The 21,769-nt window shown below is 38.2% G+C and overlaps 1 protein-coding gene across 13 annotated transcripts in view; it reads right to left on the minus strand.

The window, feature by feature from the left end:
- The window catches only part of AKAP13 (A-kinase anchoring protein 13), a 395,830-nt gene that overhangs the window by 192,547 nt on the left and 181,514 nt on the right, over positions 1–21,769 (minus strand). For 12 of the 13 annotated variants that reach the window (XM_030930279.1, XM_030930278.1, XM_030930277.1 and 9 more), the window contains exon 5: positions 15,731–15,914. In XM_030930279.1, coding sequence (XP_030786139.1) covers positions 15,731–15,914 — 184 coding nt within the window. Of the gene's footprint in view, positions 1–4,996; positions 5,100–15,730; positions 15,915–21,769 lie in introns of those variants that run through there. The other variant, XM_030930280.1, reaches the window with a different exon arrangement.

Here is a 21,769-nt window from a genome sequence, read left to right on the forward strand (position 1 = left end):
CTGGGCAAAACAGAAAGACCACCTCCACTCTCTCCAAAAAAAAAAAAAAAAAAAAAATTAGCCAGGTCTGGTGGTGCACACCTGTAGTCCTAGCTACTTGGGAGGCTGAGGTGAATAGTCAAGGCTGCAGTGAGCTATGGTTTCACCACAGCACTCTAGACTAGGTGACAGGCAAGCAAGAGGGAGAATTAATTGATTATTTTAATTTTACTTTTTTTTTTTGAGATGGCAGACAGCAGGTATCACAGGAGCTCCTTGAAACAAACACAGGAGAAATAAACCATGATGCAGACATCTGAGCTTAGGCTCCAATGCAGTTATATTTAGTTCACACTAGACTAACACCAACATCAAATAGATCCTCACCTGAGAAACAATCCCAGATAATCTTTATTCACTCAGTAATGTACTTTCTCTTTTCCAACCTTCTCACTCCCCAGATGACTCAGAGCATCTAAGTGATTTAAGTTATAAGTGGCATTCGATTCTCACAGGAGCGTGAACCCTATCCAGAACTGCATATGCGAGGGATCTAGGCTGTGCGCTCCTTACGTGAATCTAATGTTTGATGATCTGTCACTGTCTCCCATCACACCTTGATGGAACTGTTTAGTTGCAGGAAAACAAGCTCAGGGCTCCCACTAATTCTACATTATGGTGAGTTGTATAATTATTCCATTATATATTACAATGCAGTAATAATAGAAATAAAGGGCATTATAAATGTAATGTGCTTGAATCATCCCCTCAACCATCACGTCCCCTCCTCCCACAGGTCCATGAAAAAATTGTCTTCCACAAAACCTGGTGCCAAAAAAAAATAATTGGGGACCACTGAAAGAGATTTCTATTTAAATATTACTTAAATTTGTATTTATACACAAACTAGGTTGATCCATGTCAGAACTTGTGTGTCTTTGTCTATTCCATGACAGTTATTGGCTTACTAGCTACTTAACTGTCTTCTGCTTAACCAGTGCTTCACGCTACTTAGTGAGGCTGGGAAACACACGCCCCTGAGAATTATTTTGAAAGTGAGAACATTACCCCTGTTGACCAAGATCAACAACAGTGGTAATGAGAACAGGAAAAAAGAGAACTGCTTACAAAATAAGCTGAAACTTGGAAAGAAGGATATAACTGAATAAAGTAATTTCAAACCGATGACAGAAAAGAAAGTCAAATTTCCAAGAAATGAGGGGGAGGGGACGGCAAAGGGAGGGAGGAGGAGGAGGGAGGGGAAAAGGAAGGGAGGAGTACACACTCATCTTTAAAACGTCAAAAAGTTTCTTTAGCTTTCTCGTGGGGCAAAAACACAAAACAAAATCAAACAGAAACCCTGTAGGATTACCAATTTAAATAACAGAACCAGGAGAGAAAGGAATGCACATCCATTTCTTTCCGTTTTATTCCTGAAGATCATGAGAAACTTAAATATGATAGAAAGATTAAGAACTAAATATGAACCCAAAACTCCAGTGTAATGGTGAACGTTAAAAATCAGCTGATTAACAAGCTTCCAACTTAGTGGACAAGCGATGTGTTCTATACTTACAGAAACTGGTAACTGTAATCACAATGAAGTCATCACTCTGTAAACTAGCTTTTTCAGTTCAGAAAAATAGATAAATTTTTGCTCATTTGTCTGAGCAGGACCCCCATCTTCAGGCATGAAGTTCACTTAACTATGTATGAGGTTATCATCACTAAAATTCAAGAAAAGAACCCATACTCAACAAGTCCAATAAGCTTCTAATGACCTTGAGTATTTTTATATAGCCCACTGACCTGATTCGGCACTTTTCGTAAGTTATAATTAAAATTGATTATCCTACTTAAAAACAGTTACATTAATAAAATAGGTCCTCATAAAAAGATAATGTCTTTTATAATGACAAACTAGAGGTGACTTTTCTCATGTTTCTCCTGTAATTTGCTGCTTTTGCAGAAACATGTAACATTGATTTGCTCACCCTAATAACAGCACTGCATAATAAACAGGTAAGGTGGGTCAGAGAACTTCTCAAATTACTTATGAAAAATTAGATTTTTAAAAATTTTCCAATTCATCACTGAAGCAAAGATTCTAAAAATGAACTACTGGAAAAATGAAATTTAATGTGCACAGGTTCCAGGGAGAAAAGTTACTAGCAGAAGAGAGAAGCATAGCATAGATAGGAATATGGCATGGAGTATAAGCTATAGACCCATTGGACAAGGTTTCATTTTCTCCCAAAGGTAAACTTCATATAGGCCTGAGCAAAGCTGAAAACCAATTTAACAATAGCAGGAGTATTTTAAAAGTTCAGTCTCACCCAGCCTTTATTATTGTTGTTATTGTTATTAAAATCAAAAGCATCCAAATACCAGCTGAAACGGTCCTGCTACAAAGAGGTTTGTCAGGCCGGACACGGTGGCTCATGCCTGTAATCCCACAACTTCGGGAGGCTAAGGCGGGCGGATCACGAGGTCAGGAGATCGAGACCATCCTGGCTAACACGGTGAAACCCCGTCTCTACCAAAAATACAAAAAATTAGCCGGGCGTGGTGGCGGGCGCCTGTAGTCCCAGCTACTCAGGAGGCTGAGGCAGGAAAATGGCGTGAACCCAGGAGGTGGAGCTCGCAGTGAGCCAAGATCGCGCCACTGCACTCCAGCCTGGGCGACAGAGTGAGACTCTCTGTCTCAAAAAAAAAATCACACAAAAAGGTTCTGTCGCCCGGGCATGGTGGCTCACACCTATAATCCAGCTAATCCAGCATTTTAAGAGGCCGAGGCAAGTGAACCACTTGAGTCCAGGAGTTTGAGACCAGCCTGGGCAACATACAAGACCTCATCTCTACAAAAAATTTTCAAAAGTTAGCCGGGCATGGTGGTGCACGCCTGTAGTCTCAGCTACTGGGGAAGCTGAGGTAGGATGTCGAGGATACAGTGAGCCATGACTGGGCCACTGCACTCCAGCCTGGGCAACAGAATGAGACCTTATCTCAAAACAAACAAACAAAAAAACACACAAAAACCCACACCCAACAAAAACAACAACAAAACAGGTTCTGTAATGTGTTGACATGATTTCCCTGAATCAAATGTGAAATATCAGGAACAAATCACAGTACATAACAAATATAATATGATTGTAGAGCTGTATTTAGTTTTTCAGAGCATTTTCATCATAAATATCATATTTAATCTTCCAAGTAACAAGGCCAAGGTTCTGCAGATAAATAGTGTTTAGGCAAGTCAACCAAGGCTTCACAGGACTAAGGGCTGAAATGAGGGCTAAAAAATAAATTTTAAAATTCATTCCAAGCAATCTATTCATTCTAAAGCAATTTAGTGTAGTAATTTATGCGAATTAATGAGCAGAAAGAAAAGATAAAAGCAAAATATTTCTTTAGATCACATTTTAAAATGGCACTAAGAGGTATTCTACTGAACACTCATATCTTAAAACCATTTCAAATGCACATATTCTCTAAAAGGAAGTGTATATACAAAAATCCCAGAAGACATTTACAGCAAAAGTGTGTAGAGAATTTTTATTTACTCTGCATGTAGTCTAAAACGCAAATCCAAATCTTCATTTAAGGAAAATAAAACAGGTGCTTACGGTAGAAAATGTCTTCGACTGGAAATGGTGGCTTCTTCAGAAGAGCTTTCTGAGGAGGTGACCTAATAACTAGCCTGAATGGTATGAAAGAGCCAGCATGCAGAGTTAGGGAACAAGAACATCAGGCAATGTGTACCACAAGTGCAAAGATCCTGAGGTGGCAATGAGCTGGCCAGGGAGGTTAGAGCCACTGTAGCTGTGCAGAGAGAGCAATGCGAATGAGGAAAGTGTTATGAAATGAGGTCTCAAGAGTTGTACCGGGTTCCGATTTCACAGAGCTTTGTGAGTCCTGGTAGGAGCTAGGATTTTATTCTTGGAGGGGTGAGAAAACATTGAAGGGAGGAAGGCAAAAATGAAATAACGAAAGAAGGATGCTAATATTTACTACAGTCATGTGCTACTTAGCCATGTTTCAGTCTATGATAGACTATACATGGAATGATGGTCCCATAAGATTACAATGGAGCTGGAAAATCCCCATCACCCAGTGATGTTACGGTTGTCATGTTGTAATGCACTACATATTTGCAGTGATACTGGTGAAAGCAAACCTACTGTGCTGCCAGTCATATAAGAGTACAGAACATAAAATTATGTACAGTACATATTTGATAATAATAAAACAATGTTGTTGGTTTATTATCTACTTTTAATCCTCACAAAAACTCTAAGGCAGGTATAAGTGTATTTCCATTCTGCACGTGTGGAAACTGAGACTTAATGGATAATTTCCCCAAGAATTCACTCACAGCTGTAAGTGAAACGGCCACAATTTGTACCCAGACCTAATTCTAAAACTTATGTGCCATCTTCCACTATACACAAAGAAACTTACCTCTAAAAAAGTTTCAAACCACATTCAAATTATACTAACTGGATATCTGATGTAATATTTATCAGAAGCTAATAAAGTATATTAGGGTTTTGGTTATAAATTTTATAAAATCCATAGCAAGTTTTTCAACTGCAAAATAACACAAATTAGAGGTCATTTCCCAGAGATAAGGTTACAACATTCAAACCGAGCGTCCACAGTTTATGCACATTATACAACAAAATTCAATAAGCCCAGGATGAGTTTCAACTAATTTTCTAGCACTCTACCTGACATGCAATTATCGACAACCAATCAACCTCTGCCTTCTTACCTTGCCTAGCATGCTGCAACTCAAGAAAACATTGGGGTTTTATGCTAACAGACATATAAAACCCAGTCAAATTAACTTAACTGCAGAAAAAAAAAAAAACACTTTTGGATCCTAAAAACACTAGTTCTTCAGGGAAGTTCAATGATGCTTCAGGTTGAGTTATAGCAAAAAGCCAGAGAAAATGTCAAGAGAATAAACAATGAGGATTTACAAAGCATCGGTCTGGAAGCTGATACTCACACATGGCTGCCCAAGCACCACGAATATCGCAAGCCCATCCTCTTTTAGTTTTGGCTTCATACTACAGCTTTAAAAGTAGAGGAAAGCAGCCTAGTCACCCCTCCTAAAGGCGTGTTTCGCTCCAAGTTTACTTCTGACAAGGAACTGCAGCATATATTTCCTTCTTTGAGGGCTATTGCATTATCTTCTCAAAACCACATCACCATAATAGTGCCAAACCTTAATGAGTTCTACAAAACCAACCACAGCTCTACTCAAATGGAGCTGGAGAGGCTAAATGCCAGAAAGAGGTAGGGGTTCAGGGATAGCTAATCCACCTCAAAATGATGTATCTTAGTTATCTGAAGGGAACTCACTGCTAGGCTAGTTATGGTCAGATATGCATTCATGCATACCCAGGGCCACGAGATATTTTAGCACTGAAACTTAGTTTTCCTCTCTTCCTTCCTTTTTTTGCTGGGGGGCAGGGAACATAGAACTGCCACTCTTGCCTTAATAATTAGCATAAGGAGAGTGCAAAGAAAAAGAAGGCACATCCTTTGAGCAACTACTGTCTATGAGTACTTTGTTCTAAATTTTGTGCTTTTAAACAAAAAAAGTTTTATAAGGTAACGGTTAGAGCATAAGCTGGAAAGTCAGACAGAGTTGGTTTGATTCCTTACTCTGACCTTACCATCTTTGTGATCTTGGAATACTTAAATTTCTCTGCGCTTCAATTTCCTCATCTGTAAAGTGAAAATATTAAATTTGTCATGAGGATAAAATGAACATGAATGCAAAGTGTTAGCTGTCTGGCTACCTGAAATGATCGATATATTGTGACTGTGTGGTATACTAGAGGGCTGGTATAATTCTAATGAACCAAAAAAGGCAACTTCTGAGTATCAGACTTTGAAAAAAAAAAGTAAGGGAAACTTGCTTGTGGGGTAACTGTCAGGCAACTACCCCTACATCACCTACCACTATTTATCCTCCAAAAATGTGTGAGGAAAATGGCACTCGGTTTCCCCACTAGGTCAAGAGATAGTTACAATTGTGGGGTGAGGCTGACTAGAAAACAGTAAGTCAGAAACTGGTGGTGAAAAAGAGATGTCATATTCATACGAACCTGAAATATTTCCAATGAATTGTCCTTCTTCCCAGATCTCCAAATAAAGAGATATCTAAACTCCTAAGAACATTATAAACACGTTCTTTAATCCTAACAGATCTATGAGGTACATATTTTTCCCTATTTTGTAGATGAAGAAACTGAGGCCTATAGAGATGTTAAACAATAGGGACGCACCCAAGTTCAGCTTTGCCATTTTTAAGGCCAAAGAGATGGATGCCTACTGAACAAGGATTAAGTGATTACAGGGTTACCATCATTATCAGTGAGGCAGCACCACCAATACAAGAAATACTAGTAAAATAAGGAGTACTATGTAAGCATTCTCTACATAATTTAAAGCAGTAGTCCCCAGCCCTTTTGGCACCAAGGACCAGTTTCATGGAAGGCAATTTTTCCACAGATGGCGGTCGGGGTGAGGATGGAATGGTTTTGGGATGAAACTGTTCCACCTCAGATCATCAGGCATTAGATTCTCATAATGAGCATGCAACCAAGATCCCTCGCACATGCAGTTCACGATAGGGTTCCTGTTCCTTTGAGAATCTAATGCCACCACTGACTAGACAGGAGGTGAGCTCAGGTGGTAATGCTCGATCGTCCGCCTGCCACTCACCTCTTGTTGTGCAACCTGGGTCCTAACAGTCCATGGACCAGTACCAGTCTGCAGCCCAGGTGTTGGGAACCCCTGATTTAAAGTACAAATCTCCTTATGTGCTTTTTATACAGAAATTCTATTGGCCAGTGAAAGTGTACAATATGTACTATAAGAATAAAATGCTACAATAATCAGCGACTGTAAAAACTGTTAATGTCATATGCAAAAACAACTAAACAGTTTTCAAATGGATAGTTTGACAGTTAAAATGAGTATTAAGAGACACTGTACCGGCTAGATAACCTTAGGAAGAACATTTTATCTTTATTAAGCCAACAAATGTTTATCAAAATTTAAATGGTATAAGAATTACAGATGTTAGGCCAGGCACAGTGGCTCACGCCTGTAATTCCAGCACTTTGGGAGGCCAAGACAGGCGAATCAACTGAGGTCAGGAGTTCAAGACCAGCCTGGCTAATATGGTGAAATTCCGTTTCTACTAAAAATACAAAGAATTGTCTGGGCATGGTGGCAAGTGCCTGTAATCCCAGCTACTCGGGAGGCTGAGGCAGGAGAATCACTTGATTGCAGATATTCCATTTAGGCCATGGCCTTTCGAGGGTAAGTTCAACTTGAAAATCATTCACATAAGAATAAAATTCAGAGCAAAATGTCAACATTGCCATCTCCAAATTTTATAAGAAAAAATGGCCAAAATAATGTAAAAAACTATGATAAATCCATCCTGGCTACCACGGTGAAAAAACACAAAAAAATTAGCCGGGCATGGTGGCACACGCCTGTAGCTCCAGCTACTCGGGAGGCTGAGGCAGGAGAATCACTTGAACCTGGGAGGCGGAGGTTGCAGTGAGCTGAGATTGTACCACTGCACTTCAGCCTGGGTGACAGAACGAGACTCTGTCAAAAAAAAAAAAAGCCAAAAAACTATGATAAATCATCTTCAATCCAGATATAAATGTATTTTTTAAAAGTGTTAGGAAAAATATTAGGTACCTAAAACACATTTTGTTTTCATTAATGAAACAAAATAGGCTTTAGTAAGAATACCTAAGAATACTGCTCCTTATTTATGTCTAGGGACACTAAAGATTTAAACAAAACCTTGTCAAAATGATTGTTACACAATAACCAACTTCAGCAGCTAAAAGATTTTTGTGATTTATTAAATCCAGAATCCTAACACAAAATTCCTTCTAGAACATTTTACTGAAAAACTTCCCTGAATTACAACTGTCTGTAGTTCAACTAGATATATTACTGATGTGCTAGGAGAAGTTGCATATGCTGTTTAATGAATCAAGAACAATCTAGAAGCTGGTAATGCTGAGAAACTGTTCTCCTACTATAAGGTTAAACTTTCAAAACAGAACAGGTAAATATTAATAAACATATAGGATTGGTTGTATTTTTTACTACCTCATATTTATTCTTGTATCACATAACTTCATTCTATGCTGGTGATATTCTGCGTCAGCCAAATACTGATTTTAGCGAAACTCTTTGTTCAACACACCTAGTTTTTTTTCTTGTTTCTCTAATCACTTCCCTTGTTTCCCCAATCACTTCTATTTCTACCAATAATAAATGCAGGTAAAATGTTGAAGTCATGCTTTCTATTGGTATGTCTTTCAGAAAACTTTAGAATTGAGCAAGTAAAAATCATAGGTAGTTTTTAAAGAGTAGAAGATGCCATCAACTGATCCTTCATTTTCTCACACGTGATTATCAAGCCCTATACTCCAGGTCTGTATTTTCTTCCACGTAGGCCTGGAGTGAAGTCAGAAACAAATCACATGCTGTTGCCATAGATAATTTGTTACCACAGATTAAGTAGTGTTATTTCACAACTCTGACCACTCTGAAGTCTAAATGTTATATGGTGACCAAGAATAAATACATACCTTGCTCAGTATGTATGTGTCATTCCGCAGGGAGAGAAAAGAAGTGTATGGAAACGCAAGATACTTGGAATGGCTTTGTGATTCCAACCAACTTTCAATTCCTATTCATCTTCTTAGAAAGCCCAAGGGAGTGTAAAAGTTCATGGGACTTGGAGTTACAACGTGGTTCAAATTATTCTTCCATCACTTACCAGCTGTGGCTATTATATTTCCTTGCACAATGGAGATAAAATGCCCACCTTCAAAGGGTTGGGGAGAGGATAAATATATGAGAATTTACACAAAACACCTAGCAACGAATACAATAAATTGCTCTATAAGTACAATATTATCTTCAGGAAGTACATTTCAAAATTTTCTAGCATGTTGCCAGATACGCAATCCTGAGATTACTAGTTAAATAGTTTTAAAAATGCAAAATGTCAATATTCTTGAAGTTGCCCAGCTGAAAACTGAGGGAAAAAAAAAATGCACTGAGAACCAGAGTTATTAATCATCATAAATTAATTAGGTTAAAAGCCTGAGAAAGCTACCAAACATGCCTCCTCAAATAATTCCATGAATAAATCCAAATACAACCTAAAGACAGGCTGTGAAAACAGCGACTAACTATATGGCCTTGGACAAGCTGCTTTAGCCTACCTGAGGTTTGCTGAGAGGTTTTAAATGAAAACGCACGTAAAGCACCAAGGTAGTACTGTGCATAATACAAAGCAGGTATTCAATATTCAATAAATGTTAGTGTCCTCCCCCGTTCTCTAGTTTCCACTCAGTTCTACAACCTTATCTTTACCAAGACACAAAGACCTAGATCACACAGTGACAAAGGAGGTTAGATACGAAGGGATGGACAGACTGATGAATGTGACTTTGGCCAAATGTCAAGTTATCCCAAATTCTGCCTCTCTGGTTATTATTTTTAAGATAAGTCTGTATATTTGTTTCATCTTTTGCTTTACTATGCAAAAGCAAAGTCTCCAAACTTGTTTTGCACCAGATGGGCTACTGAGGACACACTTGTCAAGTACTTGAATCTAAAAGGGCAAAATTACTATGTTGGCAGAACATCTTGCTCAATAGCACTTGGTTCCATTGTGAAATACGTATTCTTGAGCAGTTACTCTACCATCTAACCCTACACCTAGGTTTCAAGTGTAAGTGTCTTGTAAGAAGGACTTGAGAACTTACAGGCACAAACCCTTTGAGAGGGGCCAATAGTGCCTACTACAGTAAATCATGACTGAGTAACTAGTGCTTGTCAGGTTGGGTCTGTGTTCATCATTCACAGGTGTTCTCTCAATCTGGACAGGTCGGTGGACTTTAGGTTCCATTACTTTGCAATCTTGTGAACCGAGACCTTGGGCAAGTCACTTTACCTCTCTGGCCTCAATTATAAAACAGAGATGGCCAGGTGCAATGGCTCACGTCTGTAATCCCAGCACTTTGGGAGGCCAAGGTGGGTGAATCACCTGGGGTCAGGAATTCGAGACAAGCCTTGCCAACATGGTGAAACCCCGTCTCTACTAAAAATTCAAAAATAAGCCGGGCGTGGTGGCATGCGCCTGTAATCCCAGCTACTCGGGAGGCTAAGGCAGGAGAATCGCTTGAACCTGGGAGGCAGAGGCTGCAGTGAGCCAGGATCACGCCACTGCACTCCAGCCTGGGTGACAGCGATAGTCAACCTCAATCAATCAATCAATCAGAGATGACAATACTTACCCTATGTAAAATGGTAGCTTGAATGTAATCAACCATACTTTAAAAGTCATATAATGGGTAATATAAATGTATAGTTATTATAAGAACCTTGTTTTCCTCAAAAAACACATAGACTAGAAACCATAAACAGACGAGAAACCATAAACAGATAAACTGTCTCTAGGGCAGTATAGGCATTCAATAAATGAAGATTTGTTCAGCTGATACTAAAAATAAGCTGACATTTATGAGGACAAGTATGTTTAAACTGCTTCCTATGGCAATTGAAATATTTCAAGACTTGTATGCCACCACTCAGAGTTGAAATTCTTAAAAGAAATACTCTTCTTATAAGGGTGGAAGGATTGTAAATGATTCTTTATCCATCTAGAATTCCTTGCTCCATTAATCCACAGGCATCAACATCACAGCATGTATCAGAGGGCCAAACTGATTTTATTTAAAGTAGTATCTACTATACTAGGGAATAATTTCCAACTTATATCAAGTAGGGGCATTCAAATGATGCTTAAAATACTTCAAGATTCTGGTAAAATTTCCCTAAGGTATAAAAAACTGACATAGGCATTAGAAGGAAAAGAAAATTAAAGAAAAGGAAATGGGGGTAACATTTATGTCAATCACTGAATTATGCTCTCTACATGAATTCTTTGATTTATTTCTCAAAGCAACCCATTGAAGATAGTCCTCTTCTTCTTGTGAGACCAAAAAAAAAAAAAAAAAAAAAAAATGCACTGAGGTTTGGAGAGGTTAAATGAATTACCCAAGATAAATAATGCAGTTTCATAGAAGTAGACCCTGGATTCAAAACCAGCCAGTCTAACCAAAATTCTCCACTCTCTACAAACTTTAATTCACAGAGAACTGCAAGAAATATTACAAAACAAGGTATCTGGTAGACCAATCAACTGGAATTTGAGTTTCATTGATCAGTTAACTCTAATTTTACTGATGTCATTATTATTATTAATATATAATTATAAGAAACGTTCAGAGTATCTTAGAGTTTAACGAAGTATTTGCACAAATCTTTTTTTAGTTTAAATAAACTTGTGATGTAGGCAGAACAGGTATTATCCTTAAGAGAGGGGAAACATGAGACTCAGTGGATAGGTGACATTTTCCAAGTCACACTAATTACTAAGTAGGCAGCCTTAGATTTTAATTAAGCTTTTAATCCATAAGCAATTCTACCATACTATACTACCATCTTTCTCCAAGCTGAAATATTTATAGCACCTTTATTTGCTCCACAAAAATAACCAAAATCTGTATGACAAATAAGCCCTAATTTTTCATATTGCATACACTAGAGACTGGGTTATCATCCAGGAAGTAGACACTATTATCCTTTATTTATGAGATGAAGAAATCAAGGCTTAATGAGGAAAGGTTGCAAATGGCAGAGTCAAAATGCAAACCTAGGTTTGACTTCCAAGTCTGCATACCTCGTCACTACCTGGAGCCTCCTCTTACTCTCAAGCTCCCTCTTACCCCCAACATGGGTGATCCACATCCCAAGATTTCTACTTTGTGACATGTAAGAGATCAGCCAGATCCAATAACATCTGGCTCTAATATTTTCTCCTTAGATAACTACGACACCACGCTCATCTGATATTGTCACTTCCTAGCATTCATGAAACCAAGAGCCTGCAAACTGGGGTCTTTACCTATTCTCTTCATCACTAACTAGTTAGGTGACAATGGGTGGGGTCTTCCAATCAGAGGAGATGATTGTCTAACTAAAGGAGAAGTAGGCCTACATGTTTTGGGTACTGTTCTGGGGCTAAGATTTCTCAGGCAAGATAGAAAATTAAAGAAAGGGAAATAAGAGATAACATATATGTCAATCACTGAGTTATGCTCCCTACATGAATTCTTTCATTTACTTAAGGCGAAACTTAAATACAATGTATTTAAGATAAATTTTCAGATCACAAATGCATTCATATTCATAATGTAAGATCTAAATATAAGCTAAAGCGAAACAGCAAGTCAACAAAAGCTCTGCCTTCCCTAGCAATGAACTAAGTGAAAGTTAACAATCATGGGTTACAAAAAAGGGCAAATGTAAAAAATGTCCTGAGTAGTTATTACTATCTGGTAGGATTTAATATAAAGTTCAAGCGTTTTCTAAAGGGATAGGTCTTAGAAAATCCTTGCATGTCCAAGAATGGCTAACCATAATTTTCACAGAAGTTAAGACTTGGTTTATCAAAATAGACTGGCAATCAAAATAAGCCTTGAACAAAGAAACACAAAAAGAACTTGGGCCCTAACCAGCACAATACTCTGGCTCCCCACTCCCCACTTAATAATTAAAAAGCAAAAAACAAGGTAAAGCACCAAAGAATTAAAACAACAAATGTACTTTGGAAGGGCTATAAATGGGGTTAAATAAGCTTGACTTTTCAGTAAAGTGTAGAATGCAACTAGTTATTCAATAAATGTAAAATGTACATAGCCATACTTCAATTTCATACTAACTGAAAAGAGGCAATAAAAGAAGCAGGCTTATATGTGGACAATTTCATTTTTAAAAAGCAGGATGGGGAAGAAGATACGCAAAGTCAAAAGTTAATAAACTATTAGAAAGACAGCATCATACACTGTGGCAATTCTTAAATTTCTACAAATCCCTTCGTGAATCTCACCAACAAATGCTTTATTCAGAAAAACATGTGCATAAACGTTTATAATTTCAAGAGATACAGACCCCATGAAATCTATTGTTGGGCCACTTTTTAAGAATCCCAGGAGTGGAAGGAGAGAGCTCTGGACAGCCTTTTGGCTTCTACTTCCGGCCCTGCCACCTTGTCATCCCAATCCAACCACTTTGTCTCTCTGGATCTCAGTTTCATCTGTTAAAGATGATCTTTTCTTTTTAAGGCTGTAGTATTCCGTTATATGACTATACCACATTGTCCATTTATCTGTGATGGACATCTAGGTTGTTTCCACTTTTGGCTGTGTGTGTGTGTGTGTGTGTGTGTGTGTGTGTGTGTGTTTGGTAACAGACAAATAACAATTATATAAATTTATTTATTTATGGGGCACAATGTGATGTTTTAATCTATGTATATACTACAGAAAGATAAAATTAAGCTAAGTAACATATCCATCATCTCAGCTACTTATGTTTTTGTGGTAACAAATATATTCTTTTAGCAATTTTGAAATATATATTATTTTTCTGACACATGTTACAACATGGGTGAACCTTGAGGACATTATGCTATGTGAAAGACAGACACAGAAAGACAAACACTGCATGATTCCACTTGTATGAGGTACCCAGAATGGGCAAATTCTTAAGAGACAGAAAGGAGAACAGAGGTTATCAGGGGCTGGGGGAAAGGAAGTTCTGTTTGGGTGATGACAAAGTTCTGGAAATAAGAGTGGTGATGGTTACATAACTTTGTGAGTGTTGTGAGTGTACTGAACGCCACTGAATGCTGTACCTAAAATTTACGATTTTAACCATTTTTATGTTATGTATATAGGAAAAGAAACGGGAAGGAAAGGAGAAAAGAAAACCAATAACAAAATGATGATCATTCTTGATCCTTTAACAACTGAAATTCTACCAAATTCTACTAGAATCACACTCAGACTGTGTGATTTAGGACAATCACCCCTTTCCATTTTTAATTGCTAATTATGACTCAGCACTTTTCCTAAGCTTCAGAACAGTAACATCCCGGAATTCAAGTAAATAACTAGATCTGCAGTAAGGTGCTCATCCTCTTCTATCAGGGTCCTCTACTTGGAGATTTCTCAGGTTGGTTTTCCCTTATCAATCTCCCTTCAAAAGGAGGTAAATGGCTTTCCCACATGTAACAGAAGTAGTACTTTAAAGCAAGCCAAAAAAAGTCTAAGAACAAACACACTCTAGTTTCCTTAAAGCTGTGCTGCAATAACAGTCTTGTGACATCCCGTCCAAAGATATAATGAAGCTGTTGTAATCACTTTATTTCCCCATTTGGATGGCAGTCCTTAACCAATCTGCTTCCCAGCAAAAAATCAAATTTAGAGGAAATGCATTTGAACTTCACAATAGTTATGTGAAGTTAACTATTTCAACTTCTGAAACAAGGCCTCTCTTCCTGAAGCCATAAGGCTAACAGTAGAATGAATCCAATCATTGGCCAGATGGGGAGTGTGAAGGAGTAGAACATATCACTCCCTGGAATACTGTCTGAGGAGAGCTCAGGTATCCAAAGCTCATTTGAGATAAGTGCCCCTCCTACCACCACTGTATCTGGAGCACCCATCAGAAAGTTTTCTGCAAAGAACCGTCTGTTTAGCGTGATGGGGAAAATTACAAGCTTGGCAAGTGAAGCAAGAAAAAGCTGTTTATATAATAACCATAAGTAGCATTACATTCTGAGATCTCGTCTTGGTCCTTCCAGACTATACACACGGCTAAAAATGGTAAAACATAAAGCACAAATTAAATCTGGCATGAGAAAAATATCTGAGAATTTGCTATTACTGACTCAATTTGCACAGGTCCCTCAATTGCTAAAGAACATAGATCCAATGGGGTTTATACTTGTTCAGATAATGTGGTGGAAAAGATAATGATGATAACCACAAAACTAATAAAAAATATACTAAACAACAGAAACTATTCTTGAAACTTCTTTATATAAACATTCCAATAAAAACTTTTGGCTGCTCTAGTGCATTTATTTCTTTATTTATACAAGAAAAAAAGAGCGCTCTTCAAATGTTTTGATTAACAACCTTCCTCCAGACAACTCTTTAAAGAGTCAGGACATATAATAATTGAGCCCAAAGACAGACAGGATTTCCTACTGCACATTTCCAGGACAATTCAGTTGCTTTTTATTGCCATTCATATGAAGAAACCACTGCTCTCAAATTTTATTCACAGAAATTACATTCAATCCAAAACTTAACTGTTTACCATATTTTCTGTATGCAATCATTACATGGAAGTACTAGTTTCCAATTAACTCTTTCAAGTCTTAAAGATATACCAGAAAAAATATATAAGCAATCTATTTCCTCTTGTACTAAACCAGGATAAACTGTATACATTGGTAATGTTATGCTACCTCCACAGACAAGGTTCATTCTGACTTTCGAGTAAAATAGTGAAATATAAGAGATAGGAATTGAAGAAGGCAGGAAGGCAGAGGAGAGAGAAAATGGTAACATGACTTACGTTTCTCTCTCAGACAATGAAGTGGTTAGCAGGAGCAAGCTTACAAACCCCCAGCAGAAGGCAAGGTACAGAGCTGAGGTTTTAATTTGTGGCAAACACACACTGAGATGCCAAGTGGGTGGTACTCCTATGAATTGGGGGTGGGGCTGGGGATGAGAGGAGGGAAATAAGGAGAAGGACCACTTACTCCGTTAGAAGCTGGTGCAGCTTGTGATAGCCTCGCTCCAAGGCCAAGCTCACAGGCGTCGCCCCTTCCTGGTTGTGGATGCTGAGAGCTCCGCGGCCACCTGGCTTCTGCAACAGGAACCACGTCAACCTCAGCAGTCCCAGTCGCACAGCAAAATGCATCAATGTCTCTCGCGGGCCAGCATCTGTAAATGGGGGAGAAAAGGAACATAAGTGAGGAAAATATAAAAACAAAGAGCAAACAAACATAAAGACAAGTTAGGTAAGCACCACTCTCTCCAAGCACCTAAGACTGTAAAGTTAAGCTACAATATACAGTGTGAATAGCTTTATTGTGGCCAGATAGAATCAGCCCTCAAGTAAAGGCAAAACAAAGCTACAAAAGCTGAGAAAGTATAGGACACAAAATCTTCAACTGAACACAGCCCTGCAAACGAGAATCAGGCCATTTCTGTATTCTGACTTAATATACAATGTTCAACCAATTTCACAGGCAGGCATATAAAGGTGACCCACACACACATTCTTTTACTCAAATAATAATAACAGAAGCAAATGCAGCCCCACAACATGAGGTCCAAGGGCGAATAGCTGTTGGGACTTAAATGGGTGTATCATAAACGGTATAATTACTTTTTAAAAGAACACCCAGACAGGAGTTGGCTAAACACTAAAAACAGGTTCTGCTTGTTCAGTACACATGGGTCTTTTTATTCCTCCACAATAAGGGCAAATCAAATTTCTGGCACTGCCAGCTTTGTTTATTTGTTTAATGAGAGGAAGAAATGCATCTTCTGGCACAATAAGGAACACTAACTTTAAGACAATCCATTAATAACTGCAGAAAGGAAAATGTTTATTTCACTTGAAATAAAGGCTCCCTCTTAGTAAAGTGAGTCACTCTGAAAGTGATGGAATGAGGAAGGGCTTATAGTTAGACAAATCTGGGTTCGAATCTGGCATTTACCATCTGTGTGACCAAGCGCGATTCATGTAACATCTCTGAACTTCACTTTCTTCATCCCTAAAGTAAGATAACAACACCTCACTCATACAGTTGTAACGAATGAGAAGAGGTAGGTGAAATGCTAGTATTATGACTGGCTTTAGTAGATATTCATTAAATCCCAGTTCCCGTTTCCCTGCTCTCTTCACTGTCCTCTTGGGACATCAAATTACATTCAAGTTTCACTAGCAATACTCTCTTCCTCAGCAGTCCTCTGTGCCCAACCTAGGATGACAGGAACTAAGGTCTTTGCAGGGATGCCACATATGGCCCCACAAGGCTGTATTACACTCAACTCCAGGGAGCTGGGAATGGCACCCTGAAGTTGTGCCTGCCTCACCTCAGCTATCATCTCTCATTCTTCATGGCTTCCCACGGGTCTAAACTTCTTCACTGAGCACTCAGACTTCTTGGACCCCAGTGGTTTTCTCCTTACTGTGAAGTCCTCAAATGCTTCTATACATGAGTATCACAAAGGAATCAACAGATTTTTGAAGCTGTGACTTTACACTGAATTACACTGTTTCCAAATGTCATCTGTGTATTAGTCTGGTATCCCTATTTCCAAGGTAAATTTCCTTGGAAGCACAATTTTTCATATTGTATATTTTCCCTACAGAACTGTATATGCACGGACCAATTCAGGATTTATAGGGTGTTTAACCAGAGGCACATAGGTGGGAAGATTATGCCCCAGAAGCAACAACTACATGTGCAGGTACAAATTTTAATAATCAACACCTCTGAGCAGGTGGCAAGGCCAGACAAAAGGACAAATAGAATCCTCACAAAAGATCAAATAGCACCATCTAACTTGTGTCTTACAGTTGTTCTGACATCCTTATCAAAAACAAAGGAGCTAATGAGGCACTAACTAGGAAATCCATGATTCTTTAGAGGCTAGTTATTTCCAACCTTGAAGCAGTTGTTTCTTTACCATCCTCCCACAACCACTCTTGTGATTTGTTATTTGTTCTGAGTCAGCTCAGCATTTGAGTAGAAATCCCAATACTATCGCCATGCGCCTGCTCAGAAGCTGATGCCCTGACCTCTGCACTACATCCTCTCTCAATTTCTTAAAAGTCTTAGCAACTGGTACCACATCTGCTTTTGTGTAGACCCTTTCTGAGGATAACAGATTAGGAGAAAACAACGTACTGAGGACCTGCTATGCACCATGTACTGGACTAGGCAGTTTACGTCAACTTTTTCCATTCTATCTTCACAGTAACCCTATGAGGCCTGGTTATCTTCACTGTGCAAATGAAGGCAGATTCATAGAATTAATAACTTGCCCAGAGTCAGAATCAAGATTTAAAATGGAAAGTTCTTCTGTCTTGAAAAAAAGAAAAAAAAAAATCTTTTCCATTACTCCACCCTGTTTCTTTTTGTTAGGAAATAAAACCACAAAGACAAAAACATTCATACAAGCAAGTTAAGCTAATGTGGTTTAAAAAGCACCTTTTTATGTTTTCCTCAAGCATTTTATTAACTTTTCCAACGTACACATAGTTCAAAGAATTACACAGCAAATAACCAGACACTCACTCAACAACCTAGATCCTACACTTAATGTTTTTCTATATTTGCTTTATCACATATATATCCAACCATTCTTCCATTTCCCCATCCACTCACTTTATTTTTATGCATTTCAAAATAAGTTGAAGATACCAGTCCACTTCACCCCAAAATACTTCAGCATGCATATAATTAACCAGCATTCAATATGTAGTTACAATTTTAGGTGATTTATACATATACAATGAAATACAAATGGTACAGTATATCCATTTGATTTTGACAAATGCATATACATGTGAACCCAAACCTGTATCAACATAAAGAAAATTACCAACATCTAAAAAAGTTCTTTTGTGCCACTTTCCAGTTAATCCTCTCCTCCTCATTCCTAGAGTTAACCACTGTTCTGAATTTTTCACCTACGTTAGTTTTGCCTGTCCTACAACTCCATATAGATGAAATCATAGAATATATACTCTTGTGTAAGGCATCTTTGATGAGCATGTTTGAGACTCATCTACATTGCTGTACATAGCAGTAGTACATTTCCTTTCATTGCTGAGTAGTCCACTGCATGCATATACCCCCAGTTTTAGGTATTCTCCCATTAATTCCTCACACATGTTTGATTCAGGGGTCACGTGAATTAGGTTTGTAGAAGAGGCCAAGGTGCAAAAGGATAAACAAATGAATATATGAATGTAGTTTCCTTTAGTCTGTGTTGTTTTAAGAGCATGAAAGCTTCCATCACTGCTTTCTTCCTTTCATGTTTAGACTGTAGAGCTCAATAATTTAGGATCAATCTCTGTTCTCTTTTCTCTACATCAGTACTCCTCTGTATTCTGAGTTATTCAACTTTGTTTTTTTAGATCACTAATGGCCTTTCCTACAGTATCAATTGGGTCCTTTGTCCCCAGTGTGAATTAACTGTGCTTTAGGATTCTGGATGTCTGCATCATTTTTGCCAACTCACTCCCCTTCCATCCTTGTCGTCATAACAATAGCTTTGCTGCAGATGTAATTAAAGCCCCTAACTAGTTGATCTAATAAGGGAGGTTATCCTGGATTATCTGGGTAGGCCTGACTGTATCAACTGGAAGGCTTTAAAAGCAGGGCTTAGAGAAGGGATTCCATCCCATCTGTGGAGGACAGCACTAGCCTGTGCCGGTGGAGAGCTCCATCCCACCCACAATCTCCCCTTCCTCACATGATATTTTGGCCCATGTTGGTGGGCTGACTTTGCTCATGATCTTCCCTTCCCATCCTGCCCTACTAATTTTGGACTTATTAGCCAGGCCTCACAATCTAAAGCACCATTCCTTATAATAAATCTTAACATATTATTTCTCCTAGTGGTTCTGCTTCTCTACTTGAACACTGACTGATATACTCACAAAACCTACTTTTCTCCTTGCTGTCTCCTTTTCTAATTTAATAACAAATCTGATTTTATTGAGTTCTTTAAAGGACAAACGGGAAATATCATCTAAATTTTTTTGTTTCTTACAGAAAGCATACTCAGAAAATCTTCCATCTGAATACTTATGATACTTTACCCTTTTCTTTATGCTGTAATGTTATTTCATAGACCCCATGTTGGCTGGTTATCCTGCTTAACCATACTTAATTGGAAAGATGTCTGTAGGCTTAGCTTCTACCCACAGAGAAGGAAGGTAGAAAATGTCTCATGTCCTGCTTTCTATTTACTTATATGCTAGACACACCTGTCACACACCTTCCCTCAGATCTACAAAAAAGTTGATGTGCCTAGTAGGTATTCAAGCATGATAAGCCTGCTAGAGAGTTGTGTCTTTTACAAATGGTCAGATTCTCTAAGTAAAATGTTCTAAGTTCTGAGATCAGTACAATAATTAAGGACCACTTTTCTACCCCATCAATCCACCCAGCAAGCCCTGCTCACAGTACTCTTCGAATCTATATCTATGATTCCAAAATCACCATTCTGTGTACTATTCTGGACTACCTCTTAAAAAACCGAAAGTCCCACATGACGCAGGAATTCTCAGCTGCATGTGAAAGGAAGGAGAACAGGCCACTGTGAGAAAATGCAGTTGTGGAAAAATGAGACTTGTAACTTTGTAACAAAAACAAGGTTTGAGAGGCAACAAAACCTTTTGGAACTCAACTCCTGCCACTACTAGTCTTGGGATCAATAAATACTAACCTTCTGCCAAGGAAAAAAAAAAAATCACTAGCAGTTTTAAAATGTTATTTTCTTTTCAGCAGTGATAATAGCTGAAAAAATACACAAACACTAACGTAGCTAAGAAAAAAATTTTATGAAAAGCTATCAAACACTCTGAAGGTGGGTGGGAATTGAATCATCAAAAGATTATGGTGGGCGACCTATTAATCAACATCAGATACATAGAATTGGGAATTCTACACAGGTTGTTCTTACTGTAATTTTTCCTAAACCTGTCTTCCACCTCTGCACCCAAATTTCTCTTTGAGGAGAGAATTCTTGCCCCCAAAGATGATCATATCTTTTTATCACTTGGTTATACAATATCATAAGTAAATAAGAATGAAGATTTCCCCCAGGACATTTCTCCCTGCTTCCTCTAGAGCAAGTCTGCAGTGGGCCCACCCTACATTATCTGGGAGTTATGCTGATTGCTACTGCACAAGGGTCTCTCAGGGAAAACACCCTCCTAATTTACCATTTTCACTAACCACCAGGCTGAGAAACTAAGTGAGACTTGGAAAACTCAGAGGAAAAAATGTCCTTGCCCCACCACTCACACTGCACCCAGATGAATTCTTACCACCTGCATTTAAGGCAGAACTGTGGCAAACAGTACAACATAGAAGCTTGTTTATATAACTAGGGAAGAGAGAACATTGGGAAGATTTAAAAGGACAAATTCCCTCCTGTTCATATTTAAAGTAAAGATTAATTTTTGTAACAAGCATAACATCAATGTTTTGTGTCTCTAATTGGTACATTCAAAATGAATAGCTTACAAACTAGCACACATTATCAGAATACACTTTCCTCCATTTCACAGATTGACGAAATTAAGTAACAGAGAGATTAAGTATTTTGCACGAACTCCTGGAATGAAGCCAGGATGCAAACAGACTGACTCCAATGCCCCTGCTTTCCCCACTTTGCAAGAGCAAAGTTAAACCCAGAATTCTTAACTTCATGCTCATGCCTGAAGTTCAGGGAGACTTAAAAAATTTGTCATATGTAAATGTGGGCAGGTAGGCAACTATAAACATTTTTTTCTGAGGAGAAATCTGAGCAATTTCCAAAGGAGTCATTGACCTGAAGAAACCTAAAATGCACTGCAACTAAACAATTATAATAGAAGGAGGATTAGCCATAATTCTTACATACTATTTTGTATAAGTATTAGGCTAGCATACCTGTAAACATCCTAGCTTTCAACAGCAAGAAGTCCTGTTACATAACAAGGTGCCTTATTTATCTGTATTACCTCAGGCATCATGGTTACTTTGTACCTTTCTCCTTTAAATACC

The sequence above is a fragment of the Rhinopithecus roxellana genome, chromosome 5 (genome assembly GCF_007565055.1).
Source record: "Rhinopithecus roxellana isolate Shanxi Qingling chromosome 5, ASM756505v1, whole genome shotgun sequence".
NCBI classification, from domain to species: domain Eukaryota; kingdom Metazoa; phylum Chordata; class Mammalia; order Primates; family Cercopithecidae; genus Rhinopithecus; species Rhinopithecus roxellana.